The sequence below is a fragment of the Hoplias malabaricus genome, chromosome 3 (genome assembly GCF_029633855.1).
Source record: "Hoplias malabaricus isolate fHopMal1 chromosome 3, fHopMal1.hap1, whole genome shotgun sequence".
NCBI classification, from domain to species: Eukaryota; Metazoa; Chordata; class Actinopteri; order Characiformes; family Erythrinidae; genus Hoplias; species Hoplias malabaricus.
In genome coordinates, this window is record NC_089802.1 from 202,349 (window position 1) to 220,269 (window position 17,921).

The 17,921-nt window shown below is 41.6% G+C and overlaps 1 protein-coding gene across 6 annotated transcripts in view; it reads left to right on the forward strand.

Moving 5' to 3' along the window:
- The window catches only part of LOC136691632 (BAR/IMD domain-containing adapter protein 2-like), a 75,727-nt gene that overhangs the window by 30,333 nt on the left and 27,473 nt on the right, over window positions 1-17,921 (forward strand). For 5 of the 6 annotated variants that reach the window (XM_066664270.1, XM_066664275.1, XM_066664273.1 and 2 more), the window contains exons 4-6: window positions 9,854-9,915; window positions 11,451-11,522; window positions 14,608-14,745. In XM_066664270.1, the coding sequence (XP_066520367.1) occupies window positions 9,854-9,915; window positions 11,451-11,522; window positions 14,608-14,745 (272 nt within the window). Of the gene's footprint in view, window positions 1-8,707; window positions 8,806-9,853; window positions 9,916-11,450; window positions 11,523-14,607; window positions 14,746-17,921 lie in introns of those variants that run through there. The other variant, XM_066664276.1, reaches the window with a different exon arrangement.

A 17,921-nucleotide genomic window follows, 5' to 3' on the forward strand; every position in this document is an offset into this window, starting at 1 on the left:
CTCTCTCTCTCTCTCTCTCTCTCAGCCAATTTGCTAAAGCATTTGTCTTCAGAGTTAATGATAATCTTCTCCAACTGCTGTTCATTCCTCAACACTGCCTCCACTTTATGTAATGTTCCTATTAATAACTACGCAGTTAAGTTTACTACTGAGTTTGTGCAAATTAATAACAGGATTAACAACAATGTAACTTGGGTGATATTTGCTGTTACAGATGGATTAGATCACCTCTGCTTATGTAGATACACACATGAATCAGCTTCACGTTTTTCACGTGGCAATGTAATTATACAATGAAAATCAACAATCAAAATACATGTAAAATGTTTTTACACCTGTGCATATACATAAACTGTGCTACTGTAATCCATTCATGTGAATATATATACGCAGTGGTTACATGGTTGTTACCTGTGTTGTGAAGTTATTAATATTTAATATAAAATGGGACCCAAAGACTTTAAATGGAAATAAGGGGGAAATATTCAGTTTTTTTTTTTACCACATTCACTGCTGTACCTTAACATACAGTAATTTTACAAATTGTACCTTTTATTCATACTTTCTCTAAAGCTGTATTACTTAATATCACTGCCTGCATCCTTTGATCCTGAGACGTTCTTTATGCAGAGGACGAGTTCAGAAAAGGCTTTGATCACTATGCAGTTTCTGTGTTCTTCTTACCATCTTTAAACCGTCACATTCACCTTTAGCTACACTTCCTTAACTCTGCTTTTGTGACAAACAAAGGTTTGAATTTTGATTTTATGAAAAGTGATTGGAGGAACAGAACAAGGAGAATAAGTGAATGGAGGAAGGCAGAGAATGATCAGTACGATACCACCTTAAAAAATATGATATGAGTATGCTCGAGTCAGACACAATGAGACTGACAGGGGAATATGGAAGAGTTGGAGGGAAGAGTAGAGTCTAATGAACGTTGGCTGGCTTCCACTAGAAGTTCCACTGCATTTCAAGGGGCAGCCGTGACCTGGTGGTTTGATCCCCAGAGCCGGCAGTTCATGACTGAAGTGCCCTTGAGCAAAGCACCTAACCCCAACTGCTCCCTGGGCGCCATAGCTAGGGCTGCCCACCGATCCAGTCATGTGTGCTCACTGCCCCCTAGTGTTCACTAGTGTAAATGTGTGTTTCACTACACGGATTGGGTTAAACATGGAGAACAAATTCCTCTTGTGTGCAGCACAGTGGCCAATAAAGTGATTCTAATTCCTGAAGTAAGTACGATTAGAACTAGTGCTTGTACGTTTGCCCTAGTTACAGTAAGGATTCAGGTTACTCGACCCAGCATTGCTAATAATCCTGTTAAAGGTATTTGACAGATGTTAATTATACAATTATCCCTTGATGGTTCTTTTTATTAATCGAATGCTGAAGGTATAACCAGCTCATTTGGAACTGAATGGGTCAAAAAAAAAAAACACTGAATTTCCACGAGACCCACACCTTTCTTAGATGAACCTTCTATAGATACAGGTGTAGTCACATCAAATACTGTTTAATTCTCACTCTGAGAAAGTGTGAATCACAGTGTCATGGCTTCCGTGTTATTTCACAGCTCTGTGTTGTCTTGTCCCACTGGTAATTGTCTCACAGTTGTTGGACCCCCACAGATACAAACCTCAAATTTTCAAACCCCTGGAGTTGGCTTCCTTTAATGGATAAGTTCTGCTTGCTGAGAACAAAAAAGTGCCATGCTGAGGAAAGCACTCTGTGGACCACAAAACCATTACACACTGTTACTGTAATTTTTCCACTGTGAGAATGGTTTATGATTGAACCCATAGAAGTCCTCCAGAATGACCTGGACTCCATTTGCATTTATTTATGTAGCTCTCTGGTACAACTACTATGTTGGAGCAACAAGATATCCAAAAATATACATATATTATTGTGATATTCAGATATTCATTATGTGTATTTTGATTCGTTATAATTCATTATTGTTTTGTTATTTTACGTTCCCTAAACAAGCTCCAGTCCACTGGTGGCACTGTTTCACTATATACACTCATAGTCTGATTCTGAAGAAGAGATACATAAACCATGCTGTAATCTGTTTGTGAGAGCATTAAACAAACTCAACACACTGCTGTTTTTAATCATTTGGAACTTAAAAGTAGGTTTATAGTTAAAAGTGAGGGTAAGGAGGGCTAATTATATTTGGTACATATTCTGTGAGTCCCTGGAAAGAGCTTTTATTAAATTTAAAATCTAAGCAAACAACTTTAGTAATCTGTTAAAGCTGTTGTGGCCAACTCATTTCTGAAGTTCAGTGTTCTCATTGTGTGTGTGTGTGATCCTTTTGGAGCTCATTACAGTTCTGAGTGTCCATCAGTTTGACTGGTCAGTGTGAATGCCACTGCAGTAATCAATCTCTATTCTGGCTCCAGCAGCTGCTCACTAATGGTTATACATTACAACCCTGTCTGGATCAAAGTTCACCATGCTGTACCTGCTCATTCTGGAGTTGCTCACCCTTTGACTACCTTTTGAACCATGGCTTGGTATGCAGGTATTAATATGCAATATCCAGTAACTACTAAACTGTATTACACTTTAGAAACGGATGTCATTGCACTCCTTATAAGATGAGCAAGGCTGAACTACATATGACAGTGCAGATGTGCATACACAAACTGAACTCAAAAGGGGTGTTTTTGTTGCCTTGTTGGACTGGGGAGTGCATCATCCATCCATGCAGTGATTGTCTGTTACTGCTTATCCAGTTCAGGGTCACGGTGGGTCCAGAGCCTACCCGGAATCACTGGGCGCAAGGCGGGAACCTACCTGCTGCGCTACTGTGCCGCCGGAGTGGGTTATATAAAATTCAAATTTAAATCTTTAAAAATGCTTCAATATATTTAATTCACTTCTTCATTAGAACACAGCATCTGTCCTTCACACTGTGAGATAATTTCATGATGAATGGGCCAATAGAAATGCTGCAGAGTTAAATCTTCTTACATTGACCACTGAAAGTTAAGGTGTTTTTTCTCCTTCTTCTGGAAAGTTATTATTTTAGAGATGCATGTTTTTCTTTGAACAATGGCGATATGTGTGAGGTCAAATTTGACAAGACTGGGAGTTAGTTTTGAAAATACTGACTCATGTCTTTCAGGAAAGTGGAGTTAAATTAGTAGCTCATTCACAACATGCACAAATATTTTAAAATGCCTTTTCAGAAATTATAGCCCACTGTTTTAGGCTTTTATGACCTGCACAGTTGTGTCTGCCGTCTGACAGCATGAAATAAGCCATTAGCGAGTGCTCTCATCAAGTGTGAAGAGTCTTACCACATTTGTGGTTTCTAGACTCTCAGTGAGATGCCTGTTAGCAAAGCTAAGCATGTTCTACAATGCAGCTGTAAAGGAGAATGGGTGGGATTATAGCTTTGGGCTGGAGAACAGGGTACATTTATCACTAGCATCTGCACTGGTGCTGCATCATCCTCGAGCTGTTGGCTTTTATTACCCCCACCAAGGTCACCGCGATGCTGAGAAGGGGTGTAAAGTAGTAAAATGCATAGGCATTCAGGAAATGGGTTGTAAGTCAAAGAAAAGGGAGTAGGAAAATGAAGAATTGGATGGAAATTGAGCAGAGAAATAGAGAAGAGTGGCAGGGTAGAGAATAGGAAGTCCAGGCATCTGAAGCTGGACGTGGTCATGTAGGTTGAGCATTCATAAGAATGTTGACTCCAGTTTACTTTGCATTAGAACAGTGTGATTACACATTAAGCATGCTTACAATGGCAGTGTAACTACTGGTGATGTTTCCATTGTTGCAGATTTATTACTCTTGGTTGTGCAAAAGTATCCTCATAGTCTCTACCTTTGCGCATGTAATTATTAATAGAATTACACCATGTGAAACTCGAAGATAATGCATATCATATATATATTCCATGTAATAGTGTGTATATGTGCCTTAAGGTTATAGGCATTAGTGTAATTCATATAAAACATTGAATATGGCACTCGTAGTAACATCATTTTTAATATGGAACTACTTTCACCCTAATTTTCACATTTTCACCTCAGCTTGTTCCCTTTTAAGAGGCCATGGGATCCTTAAATCTATTTTCACATGACAAAATCTAATTCTGGATTTCCCCTTTTTTTCAAAGTAGACATCATTTGGCAACTAATATTTTTTTTCTGTTTCTGTCATTCTCTCTCTCTCTCTCTCTCTCTGTCTCTCTCTCTTTTTCTTTTACTTTGGTAGCTGGGTGTGGATAATGGAGTTCTAACTCTCTTCCTTCCACCTCTTTAGACACATCAGATTGAGAGTGTCAGGCCATAGGACACACACAGGCACACAGACCCACACACACATACACACCAGCACTGAGCTACACCTTGCTCAGCTGAGTGATAACTGAATGTGAAGTTGTTGGGTTTTGATGAGAAGTGCAGGTTTCTATATGACGCTGGTGATAGGAATCAGGGGTCCAAATGTCTACAAAACAAATACAGCCATTTCAGTCATTACCCATTATCACCAGTGAACGCATAGGTCTTTTCTTATCTAATGTTGACTTCTCAAACACTCATCAGCTGTGTTTTAGTACCGAACTAAAATTAATGTTAGTTTTGAGGACAATCAATAGTTTCTTCATTTGTTTTTCATTTCCATGGAACATAGTTTCCTTTTCTTTGTCTATCGTCCCCAACATTCAGACAGTTGTTCTGTGTACTGAGGGTGGATTCTGTAAACAGTGTAGCTTTTTCTGAAACCTGTTGCTGGTATTAGACACTACCTACAGTCCCAGAGCAGTGAAAGACCTGTGGCTAATGATCAGTGGACTTTGAAGTGTCTGGTTTTGGCTTTAATCGCAGGGTTTTTTAATTGCTGAGGCCCCACTGTTAAGCTCAGAAAACAATATGTAGAAGGCCTGGGAAGCTGCAGCTGCTGTGATCTGTGCTGATTATCAGTAAGCAGCTTAGAGTCCTGGCCCTGAGCGAGGGGGCGGATGGAGTGCGGGCTGGAGGGGCTGAGGGGTGGAAGAGTGGAGCAAGGAAGGGAAGGTATTAGATCACATTGTGCTGACTAGGGGAGGAAATTAGAGTGCACGGCTCTGGAGATGAAGCCGTGGAGGCCAAGGTCAGAGGGAGGAGGTACACAAGGTCATTCACACTCTCTCCCACATTGTTTTTTATCTTAAGGATAAAATAATAAAAATACATGAACCTTTAAATAAATAAATGAAAAATATATATATATTTTAATGACTGCTTCATCTGTCCAAATATTTCAATCACCAACTTTTGAGTCATCAAGTTCAGTCAAGTCACTGTGAGATCCATTCTTACTCACAAGATATTGAAGTGTTTGTGATGTAATACAGTGACAACTATAAATTACTCTATAACTAAACACTGTTGCCCCTATTTGCAACATGGAGGAGAACCTAAACGCAGAGGCCAACCGAGCGACTTGAGCAGCACGTACCAAAGAAAACCAGTTTTGAAAACAATTAAGATGTCACTGAACAAAAATAAGTCAGTTGTAAACACTGAGACCAAAGCATAATCACACACCAAATATAAACAGAGCTCTGAAAACTAGAGAGGAACAAGCTCCCAGTGACATTAGAAAAAAATATCCCAGCTTTAACACTGGAGAATATTTACTGCACAAGCCTCGTCACTGAACTGTGAGGGTCACGAATACAACAACAAACTAATTGTTCATTAATCGTAATTGTGGTAAAATGCTAAATTAATTGTGATATTGATTTGCGCTCATATCGCCCAGCACTAGTTCTATTCTTTCTGTGTTCTTGTTTTCACCAAATTTAATCAGTGCCCTTTTTTCTCTGCACTTGTGTTTGTTTTGTTCTATTTAACCTTGTCTTTGCTCTCTAGAAAAATGCAAGAAAAAGTGATTTTTTCCAGAATTGTCTCCTTTAAAGCAATCTTCACATCGAGCACTTTCCCTTCCTGTACAGTCCTAGCCAGCTCTACTGCCCTTGATGTGACATGGCTCTGTGGATAGGACTGTTCTAGAAATTCTCAGAACTCAGAGCTTTAGAGCTGGGGCTGATTGGATATGTAATGCAATGTTGAGGTCAGGACGGAGCCAGGTTTAAGAACAGAAAGGCCAATGGGGTCATAGTTTTATGGAAGGTGTTGTGCAGCTTTGTGCTCTGTGCACACAGATGTTTGTGCTTGGAAAGGAGCTGAAAAATGTGCCTCTTGAACCCTGAAGGCTTAAAATTTAATAATTACTAGGAATTCATATATGAGCTACTATGAAACTATGAAGTAATGAGAGTGAGGAATTGTAGTGTGGGCCCTTTACAGCTCCAAGGGGAGTACGGGGTTAATACAGTAGCCAAATATGTCTGCTTTTTGTTTGGTTGGATTTAGTTGGAGGTTATAAACATTAATATAACCTGGTGTATTAGGTTTCATAGCGTGCTTAAAAAGCTAGCATTGTACCTAAAGTCTATAGCATTGTCCTGGCTGCAGTATATTACTTAAAGGGGGCATAGTATATGTCTTTTTACAGAGGAAGACAGTTCTTGGGTCTGTTCACCACAACCCAAGCGCAGAGCAGTTAGGAGCAAGGAGCAGAAGCTCTGTTCTCATTTTCACCTTGATAATGTAATTTTTGTCCTATGTCACTTTTAGCACTATAAATAAACAAAAACAAAAACAAACCTGTGGTTTCAACACAAACCAATCCGTTTCTCTTCCATATCCATATCACTTTTTCCTGTATTATTTGAAGTAATCAATTTATCACAGCATTGTTTCACTACAGTGTTGAAATTACAGCTAAGATACAAAAGAGTTGCAGTGACAGAACGGTGAAGCCTACGTGATTTTAAACAACTGAAGTCGCAGAAAGAATGGATGGACTGGCAGCAGAGTAGAAAGAAAGATAATGGTAGCAGTGGACTTGTACCTCGTGGTCTCTGAATCATTTTTACAGTAGTCAATGGAATAGCTTTTTTATTGATCTATGTGACAGAGAGCTGGTTTGGATATGATCCAAACAGATGGGCAGTACGTACCAGTGCATTAATCTACATCCCTGTGTGACATCGCTAGTGCATTAATTCTTCGGTGACCACACACACTCACACTCTTGTGCACATACTCATCACTTCTACTCAATCCCAGATTGGAGGTAGAGAGATACCAAGCCCATGCCCATGTTTTGCATTTGTGTGAGTGTCTCTGTGTTTGTTCCTTTGTCTCCAGTCATAATGCGTCAGTGCGGAAATGCCTTCCCATTCAAGATCCACAGTGTGTGTGTGTGTGTGTATCAACTAACACCTCTTCTTTACCCCAAAAAATACAAGGACAGCCAAAACCCAGTTAGCATGGACCCACACAGGATCTCAGAGGATCAGAAGATGAATCAGCACTGTTTAATACCATTTAAGCCCATGTGACATCATCAAAGCATGCTGTACTGACTCATCAATGTTTGTTTTAATGCTGCTATAATCAAGATGATCCACCACTGCAGGACTGTCCCTCTACCGAGACCTTTACTCTTCTGTCGGCTTGTTTCAAGATACAGGCTCTTCATTGCAGATCCAATGTTTTTCAGTCATGCTAATGCTGTGTCCATAAACGTTCAACCTGGATCAATCCATTCAAATGCCTTTTCAACCCATTGTTTCTGTTTAAAGTTGAAGTGATGTAGTGCAATACCCCTGGGAGCCATTTTAAGACTTGTGTCAGGGAGGCAATCCAATTCAGCAAACAGTAAACCTGAATATATAATACATGTCAGTAAAAGTCAAGTATAAAGTGTCTTTCTATAATAAAACAAACACACACACACACACACAGAGAAAAACACTCCAAAAAATACAAAGCTGCAAAACCATGTTTACACTGAGGAGAGAAAAGAGAGAGAACTGCAGGTGTCTAAGGTCCAGTTTTTTATTGAGTGTATATCAGCGTGATGTTGTTGAATTAGCCTCTCAGCTCACATTCTTCTTCATGTTTAAATCAAACCAAGCTTTATTTCTATATTTGGTTATTTTTCTTGATCAAAAAACAGGACAATAATTCACTAATTGTACCATTTAATTAAATGTCTCTTACCCGTGTCCATTTTGATTGGACATGTTGACAGCTGTATGAGTGCAGCCAAATTGTTGATTGTTAGCACTGCTTGGCTGCCCCCTAGTGTCTTGGAGATCAGTCAATGTAAAAATGTCAATAATGTAGAATTAAGGTGAGTGACTTAAACATTTTAAATTTGGCCTATGACAGTTCCCATGTTTAAGCAGATTGTCTTATGTTTTATTTTATAATATTTTGGGGAAGTTGCATTCTGCCATATTACATCTGGCTTCATATAAATGGGAAAATTTCAGAGACTACATTCACATTTACAGTCAATGAAGAGCTAACCAACATACTTTATCATTACAAATCCAAAATAAATGAATACCAGTTCACTTTGAGTGTAAATCTTCAAATGCTCGTTTCCAGTCGTGAATGCAGCAGCATAAATCAATTATTGCTGTAACAAAGTTTTGTAAAACATGTTTTACAACAAAAAACAAATGTTCTGAGATACTCAGATACCTAGAGACCCTTCTGGTCCTTATTAATTGAGGTTTGGCTACATTTGGGGAAAGTGACTCAGAAATTAACTGGATTACATGTTTGTCGTATTCGCTCTGGGCGGATTTCTCTCTTTTCCATTGTCACCCAGGGTCTACTGTACTTTCTGTCTCTTGCTGAACCTAGCTCTTTTGTTTTTCTTCTTCTTTTTGTCCCTTACAATGCATTGCGTTATCAGAAGAAGCTGCGTGTAGGTACCCTTCATATCAAACACACACACACAGTTCAGACAGGCCACAAACACACCCCTCCGGGCTGCATGACTGAAGCATTTTCTTGCTTTTTGTTTCTTTCTTTTCTTGCTGCTTTCTTTTGGGTCTGTTGCTTCTCTCACACAGCTTTGTTGCTCAGTAACTAACACACAGATCATGGTTTGTGATCAACGTGTGGCAGTTCTCTTTTATTTCTGCACTGCAACACGCTTATGTTGCTATGGCTATCATGTATTTTCTCATTGTATTTGAATATGTCGTGTGCCCAGTGCGAGAACTGATCCGCTCTGTTTCGGTTTGATGGTGTTTTTATTCTGATTCATTTACTGTGCCTCGTCTTTGTGATTATTTTTAAGTTTGACTTAATCTTTAAGTTGTCTGCGTTTTCCCTGTGATTGACTGATGTTCCATCTTGTCCATCACTTGTTCTATCTCTCTCTACCTCCTTCTCTCATTATCTTCCTCTTTTTGTCTTTTCTTCATGCAGCTTCTTTTGTTTGTGTGAATCTGCATGCTTTTACTGCATGTGTAAAGTACGTGTAAGGTATGGTGTATATGCAGGAAAGTGCGAGTTGTGAACAATGCTCTCTCTTTCTCTCTACCTCTGTCTCTCTCTTTCTCTCTACCTCTGTCTCTCTCTCTCTCTCTCTCTCTCTCTCTGTCTCTCTCTCTACCTACCTGTCTCTCTGTCTCTCTCTCTCTCTGTCTCTCTCTCTACCTACCTGTCTCTCTCTCTCTCTCTCTCTGTCTCTCTCTCTCTGTCTCTCTCTCTCTGTCTCTGTCTCTCTGTCTCTGTCTCTCTCTCTTTCTCTCTACCTCTGTCTCTCTTTCTCTCTACCTGTCTCTCTCTCTCTGTGTCTGTCTCTCTCTCTCTCTTTCTCTCTCTGTCTGTCTCTCTCTCTTTCTCTCTGTCTCTCTCTCTCTTTCTCTCTGTCTCTCTCTCTCTGTCTGTCTCTCTCTCTCTTTCTCTCTCTCTCTCTGTGTCTTTCTCTCTGTCTCTCTCTCTCTCTCTCTCTCTCTCTGTAGGGGATGTACTCTTTCAGATGGCCGAGGTCCACAGACAGATACAGATGCAGTTGGAGGACATGGTGTGTGTAATTATTTATATCGTCAAAGGTTTTTTACATGTATATTTTATATTGACTCATTGGGAACAAAAGCACTTACTTGAATGTGGGTGCACTACTGAAGTAAAGTCCACTGATTTGTGTTCTCCTCCAAGCACATTGAGGTGAATGGTTAGCAGCCCACATTGTTTACAGACGTGTAAGAGAATGCCAGTAATATGTATTTGAGTGTCATAGCACTCTCTCATTCTCTTTAGTGAATTAATATGTGCCACACAACCCCATACTACAGTCCATTGATTACTAATCTCATATTGTTCTCCTAATGGCTTTAGAGCATAGCCACACAAAGTGGTACAAATGCACCATCCCATGACTTAGAATATACTGGCAATGGAAGATTGTCCTTATCCTTGTCCTTTTTCCCCCTCCTAATCTGAGAGCCTCCATCTGGCCTCACTGTGGGGAAAGGGAAAGGTGTGGTGTTTCAAAATGTCACACAAACAGAGCCACTTCCGCACATGCACAATGAGAACAATGCTGCCATCCATGGCGTTATTCACCCACCAGCTCGCAAACATCTGGGGGCTTTCCCGCTTAGTGTCACACTGACATATACGGGTTAAACAAACCCTGCTCTCCTTTCCTGCTTCAACTACAAATATAAGGTAGAACGACTCAGAGGTGACTGAAGGTGTGTATTTTTAACAGATGCTGTGTGATATCTTCCATGGAAGCTATCATAGACGTAGCCTAATCATGTCAAAGCCCATTTGAATATTGGCCCATCTGATAAGGTACTAGTTTAAGGTTAAGGGTGCCTTGTTAATGCCACCCTCTATTGTATCCTCTCATCAACAGCCTTAAGTCACAGAAATAGACATTTGCAGTTTATATAATTGTAAAACTGATAAAATTATGGCTTTATATATGAACTGAATGGACCAATAGAATTGGCCCAAAATCCAAAGTGGACCAGAATAAAATGTCCCTGAAATACGTAAAAGACACAGTAGGTAGAAATAGTAGTTTACAATTACAGCTTAAAAATCATTGTGATGCTTCACTGACCTTTCACAGGGAGAATAAAGCCTCTGTTGTGGCTGCTCCAGGCTCAGGACAGGTAGAATCTGCACTATGTATCTTTTGGGGAGGGTAGGAAACCACACCCCTGCCCTTCCCACCTCCTATGTTTCTGGACGGTGCTATAAAAATGAATTTCACTCTCAAACTGTAGGGGGAGCCCAAGAGCAACAATACCAAATACCAAATCTTTTCTTTGTTCTGAAAGGCTGATCCAGAGTAAAATAAAATCCAAGTAACAATAGTTACTTTTTTTTAGTTACTTTAGTTTTAGTAACAATAATAATCATTTTTGTTTTAAAAGTAGAATTATGATTTGCGTATGTCTCTGTACATAAGGGGCATCCATGGTCTGTGGTGTGTGTGTGTGTCTGTGTCTGTGCACACACTGCTACAGATGGGTTTAGGTTAACTTTCATTCTACTGTTGTGCAGTGTGGACAAAGTCATGATATTCATGTTCATGTCTTACAGCTGAAATCCTTCCATAATGAGTTACTCACAGAACTGGAGAAGAAAGTGGAGCTGGATGCCCGATATCTCAATGTAGGTATCACACACACACTTAAACACTCTGAAACTGATATTTGCTTAGGTAGTAGCTGCGATGGACATCTAACCCTACATTTATTAACCTTTCAGCTTCTCTCTGATGGTCAGTAAATACGGATGTGTTTGTTTATTAATGAAGCTGATGACCGGAGCTTCTGGAAGCTGCGTAAACTTTCATTTCCCCTTTCATTCAGTGATAAAGATGCTGAGTGTTACCATGGCCGTGTAGTGCAGTTAATGTCAGTCTGGTATGTTTTGCATAATGTGTGTTTATATAACTGCCCTCATGAGGTTCTCTCCAGGCAGATACAGTGTTCTCTATTGTTCCTTTGAAGCCAGGAAGGGGAACACTGTAAGTGTTGATTAGTGGCTGATGAGTTATAAGAGTTGATGAATGTATGAGACGCAGATATTTGTGTTAGTTGCATTGACTTAGTACTCTGTTTATACTTTAGCTTTTTATTTAAAAAATATGAAGTTATGATGAGGGCGTCACGGTGGCGCAGCAGGTAGGTGTCGCAGTCACACAGCTCCAGGGGCCTGGAGGTTGTGGGTTCGATTCCCGCTCCAGGTTACTGTCTGTGAGGAGTGTGGTGTGTTCTTCCTGTGTCTGCGTGGGTTTCCTCCGGGTGACTGTCTGTGAGGAGTGTGGAGTGTTCTCCCTGTGTCTGTGTGGGTTTCCTCCGGGTGACTGTCTGTGAGGAGTGTGGTGTGTTCTCTCTGTGTCTGCGTGGGTTTCCTCCGGGTGACTGTCTGTGAGGAGTGTGGTGTGTTCTCTCTGTGTCTGCGTGGGTTTCCTCCGGGTGACTGTCTGTGAGGAGTGTGGTGTGTTCTCTCTGTGTCTGCATGGGTTTCCTCCGGGTGACTGTCTGTGAGGAGTGTGGTGTGTTCTCCCTGTGCCTGCGTGGGTTTCCTCCGAGTGACTGTCTGTGAGGAGTATGGTGTGTTCTCTCTGTGTGTGCGTGGGTTTCCTCCGGGTGCTCTGGTTTCCTCCCACAGTCCAAAAACACACATTGGTAGTTGGATTGGTGACTCAAAAGTGTGAATGTGTGTGTGTGTTGCCCTGTGAAGGACTGGCGCCCCTCCAGGGTGTATTCCCACCTTGCGCCCAATGATTCCAGGTAGGCTCTGGACCCAATGTGACCCTGAACTGGATAAGGGTTACAGATAATGAATGAATGAATGAATGAATGAATGAAGTTATGATGATGTACACATATTCACTTAATGTAATCACTTTAAATACACAGCTGGACATTAAAGTAATTGTTGTCAACAAAAACACACCTGTACGGTACCATTTTATTCTGCCAGTGTACAGTACAACAGTGGAATCCGGTTTCTGAAATTCCCAGCATAATTTCTTCCATCTCCTCAGTGAAGGCAGAGCAAACCTTGATGAAAGAAAAAACCTTCTGAGCGTGAACGTGTTTCCCCCAAAGCCCTTTCCTTTTTATTCTCTGCTTTCTCCCGAGTGTAATGTCAGTGTTTTGCGTACGCCGTGAAGCCTGAAAATGTTATGATATTAAAAACAAGTAGAGAAGTCTCTTCTCTGAACCTTTATTGCAGAGATGTATTGGCTGGACCCTCCATTCCTCACGTTTACGCATGGCCCCTTGTGCTTTAGCGGAGGGTGGCGGCCTTATTTATTTGACGCTTCGTCTGAGGCATTGATGACAATAATTAAGCGCGCTTTCTTTCATTTCCAGTGAAGGAGGCAAATAAACAGTGTTGCAGAGTTCAGTGAAATGTGACAGAAAAGCTTTGGACAGCAGAGCAGGGAACAAAGAGCCACGGTCCGAAACACAATGCTTCTGAGCAGCAGGGAATTGTGGGTTGACAGGAGAAGGACAATGGGAGAGATGAGCAGGCCCAGTTCCCATAAACCCCTGACACGTGAAAACCTTTCAGGGTCTACACATTAACACTCTTAGAAATGGGGATTTATCAGTTTATGTTTAGAAGAGTGACAAAGCAAAGACAGCTTTGAATTGGTTAAAGACGTCTAAGGCAGTGTCACTGGGAAATCCAACACGGCCGGAGTAGAACACTCACTCTGTCAGATATGAAGACTGGTTAAGAGGAAGGTATAATTCTACGTTTAGGACTTTACTGCACTGTGGTTTCTAGGTCATAGGTCAGTATTTAGGACCCACCTTTTGATAAACGTGTAGATTAAAGACTTTAATTCACTGGCTTTTTGGTGACACCGCTTTTGAGCATTATTTTCACTCACCTAAATTTGTAACTGTCTTGGCCCACTTTAGTCACTGTGACATTTAACCAGTTTATAAAGCTAACAGTGCTTTCAGAAAACGCATGAAGTATCTCCTGAAATAAAAGCATCAGAAGAAGTGTCACACACTTAAAACACTGACATTTATCTGTGCTTCATTAAGAAGTTTGTTTCTTTACTTTTACACACGTGTTCATAGCTATGACTGTTACATAAAGCAACACTAGGTAGAATTATTACCTTAAAACTACAGCTTCAAAATCATTGTGATTCTGACGTGTGATAGAGAGAATAGGGCCTCTGTCATTGGTACTCCAGGCTCAGCACTGCAGAAACGGCATTGTGTAACTTTGGAATGACATTTTTCAGAAAAATCAGATCTTACAGCGTTCCTTGAAATGAAGACCTCACTCATTAGCAATGTGTAAACTGCTTTGACAGGTCAGCAACTCTTTCCAATCATACGTCTCAGATAGAGTGCTAGAGTATAGCTCAGCACACTTTTATGAGGACACTGCCCCTGGCAGAAGGCTGAATGATGAAGAGTGAGGGAGCGCCATCCTCCCCACCCAGAGAAAGAGTACTTGGCCTGCTGGCTACAGAGCACTGAGGCATCACCAGGGATTGAACTCATAATTAAAAATGATGATAACACTGATAGTTGCTTATATACCACAATAAAAACCATGTAAATTCGCTGTATATACAAATTAGTAAGGAAGCGTACTTCTGCTAACACATTTGTCCTGGCTGAAATGAAACATCTGGGGTGTAGTGACAAACTTTCATTTGGACCTTTTTGGAAAGACCACTGATCGTCTTGTCTCGTGTTCTTTACGACAGGCGGCTCTGAAGAAGTATCAGATGGAGCACCGGAGCAAAGGAGAGAGTCTGGAGAAGTGCCAGGCAGAACTGAAGAAACTTCGGAAGAAGAGCCAAGGCAGCAAGACCCCTTCCAAGTACGGTGACAAGGAGATGCAGGTGAGGCTGCAGCCGGGTCAACTTTCTAATCCAGATTTCAAGGGGTTTCCCAGAGGGCAGACTGGGCCGGGTTTGGCTGGCACATTGGGACGGTGTGATTTGTGGATAAACAGCAATAATAAACAGCTCGTGTTCTAGCCGTCTCAGCTGAATACAGTACTGCAGGGAGGTGAGTGGTTTACAGCCTGGCTTTTCTTTATTCTCATAGACAGCTCTGGATAATGAGTTTTAGGATCACGGGCTGCTTTACGTTTTCACTTCAGCGTCTTGTAGAGACACTTCTCTTGTTGGCACGAGCAAAAGAACGTCTCTCAGGTTTCTCAGGACTAGCTGTGAGTGGAAGGAAGAAGGTTGTCCCCTCTCTTCTTTCAGAGATTAGTGCATGTCTGTGGGATAGTGTAATCCATGACTGCGAGTCCCGCTGGGTCGGAATATTGCAGGATTCAGACGGCCAAAGCCAGCTCAGGGGTAAAGAATAGAGATGTAGGAGAAGCAGCAGCTCTTTCAGTACAAATGATTTGCCCAAGGGCTGTATTCATAAAGATCTTACAGTGAATGCAAGGAACCAGCTGTTACTTCATCCCCCTGTAACTCCATCACACATTTGATATTTGAGGTTCAATCAACACGGTCGTAGGTTTGAGAATCAGAGCGTTTTCTCATTTGCTTTCCATACATTTAGGTCTCTTTCCTGCGGATTCACAAAGACACGCCAAAGCTTTAGTGCTTCAAGTTGGTGCAGTGATCACATTTCCCAGTATATCTTCTGAAGGCATCTATGGTAGACCTCGTACAGTACACGCTGGTCTTAACAAGTCTTATAGGTTCTGTTGTAACAGAAATAGAACAAAGCCCTGTTACTTTGGTTTAAAAAGCTTTGTGCCAATATAATGTCATTTAATACACAAACATATGATTGTTTCATCTAAGTTCTAGCATAAGACATTAATAGTTTTTTTTATTATTATTAATATACTTGGATGTATTAAAGTATCACACAATTTAGTGTCATAAATAATCCAGCTATAAGTTATGAAGTGCATGTAAAAAGTATATAATAGACATTAAGTAACTACCATTTAATGATATTTAAGCATTAATTATTCCATGTAAACTTTGTAGATAACCTTTAAATAAATAATCACACAGTTTACTGTAATAAATATTCTATATACGTTTTATGAATTAATGAATTCTACATATGTTACAATGAATAAATTCAGGTAACAAACTTGTATAATTGTAAGAGCTTGGTGTGCGTGCCTCAAGGCTGAAAACTAATGGCAGCAAATGATAAGAGATTTTATATTCCCATGTCATCCCACTCCCGTAACTTTTCTGTTGTAGTTGCCAGAGAAGAACCCACTCTGTTTCTGTGGGCTTTGATGGTGTTTGAGCGCTGTCCTTGTGCTCTTGCCGGCGGTGGCCTTGTTTAACTGTGTTTTGTTTGGAGTGAACGCCTCTCACTGGTTGTGGCGGCAGGCTCTGAGACATCATACACACACACACACACACAGATCCAGAGAGAGAGAGAGAGAGAGAGAGAGGAGTGGGTGGGCACAGCAGTGGGCCTCACTGACCTGGGGTCCGTCCCTGCCCAAGGCAATGGGTGTGCTCCAGATAATGCAGTGGGAGAAGGCTTTTATTTAAATAAGAGCCTGTGTGTGCGTGTGTGTGTGTGTTTGTTGTGTAGATGGCGTGGGCTCTCGCTGCTTGTTGAATGCACTCTACAGGTGTCTTGTGTAACAGAATTGAAGAGGTGAAAGGAGGAGGCAGCCGAACGCTGTTTTCCAAGCACCCCACAGGGCTTATGCAGAGTGTGATTATAGGAGGATAAAATCCAAGCTTGTGTGTGTGTATGTTTGTGTGCGTGTGTGATTATATATCACATGATGACAGAAATCACTCAACATGCTTGCATTGTAGGGACTTGGTCTCCATAAGGTAGATGACTGACTGACCGAGTGACTGACCGAGTGACTGACCGAGTGACTGACTGACCGAGTGACTGACCGAGTGACTGACCGAGTGAGTGAGTGAGTGAGTGACTGACTGAGTGACTGACCGAGTGACTGACCGAGTGACTGACCGAGTGACTGACTGACTGACTGACTGACTGACTGACTGAGTGAGTGACTGACTGAGCGAGTGACTGACCGAGTGACTGACCGAGTGACTGACCGAGTGACTGACCGAGTGACTGACCGAGTGAGTGACTGACTGCCTGACTGACTGACTGACTGACTGCCTGACTGAGTGAGTGACTGACTGACTGACTGACCGAGTGACTGACCGAGTGAGTGACCGACTGACTGACTGACTGACTGACTGACTGACCGAGTGACTGACCGAGTGACTGACCGAGTGACTGACCGAGTGACTGACTGACCGAGTGACTGACTGACTGACTGACTGACTGACTGACTGACTGAGCGAGTGACTGACCGAGTGACTGACCGAGTGAGTGACTGACTGACTGACTGACTGAGCGAGTGACTGACTGAGCGAGTGAGCGAACTCCCAGCAACTGTAATGAAAGGACACATTTGTGGGCGGAGCTTGGAGAGGTCAACTCAAATGAACGAGTACTGCACCAAAGCCAAGTGTATGGTCTTTATTTCATAACAGAGATGCAGCTTTGATGAAATTAACCATTTGGCCTGCAGCTGGGGGAAAACATTTGGTCTGGTATCAGTGTGAGGGGTGTGTGTATAAAGTAATTACTTAGTGATTGCTGGGCTTGCGTCTGCAGTGCAGCTGTGTGTGTGATGCAGAAGTGTGGAGAGCTTTGGGGAATCGATATGTGGAGCTGGAAGCTCTCTCTACAGCTCCCCAGGCCTTGGTTACTCTGTCACTTTCAGCAGTTTAGTGAGTGTGAAAATGCAACCAAGTCTACCGGGGAACCCAGTGTTGCACTGTAGAGTAGGTGGGTGTTTATAGGTATTTGTGTGTGTGTGTGTGTGAATGCCTGCATATGTTTGTTCATGTGTGTGTGTGTGTGTCCTTGCCACTTAACTGCTCAGTGTGTTATCTGTGTATGAATTTTACATGACGTTGCTGCGGGTCCTGCTGTGGTGAAGATAAGCTCTACCGGAAGGAGGTTGGAGTTCAATTGACCAGAGAAGAGAGGACTACATTGAAACACACACACACACACACACACACACACACAAACG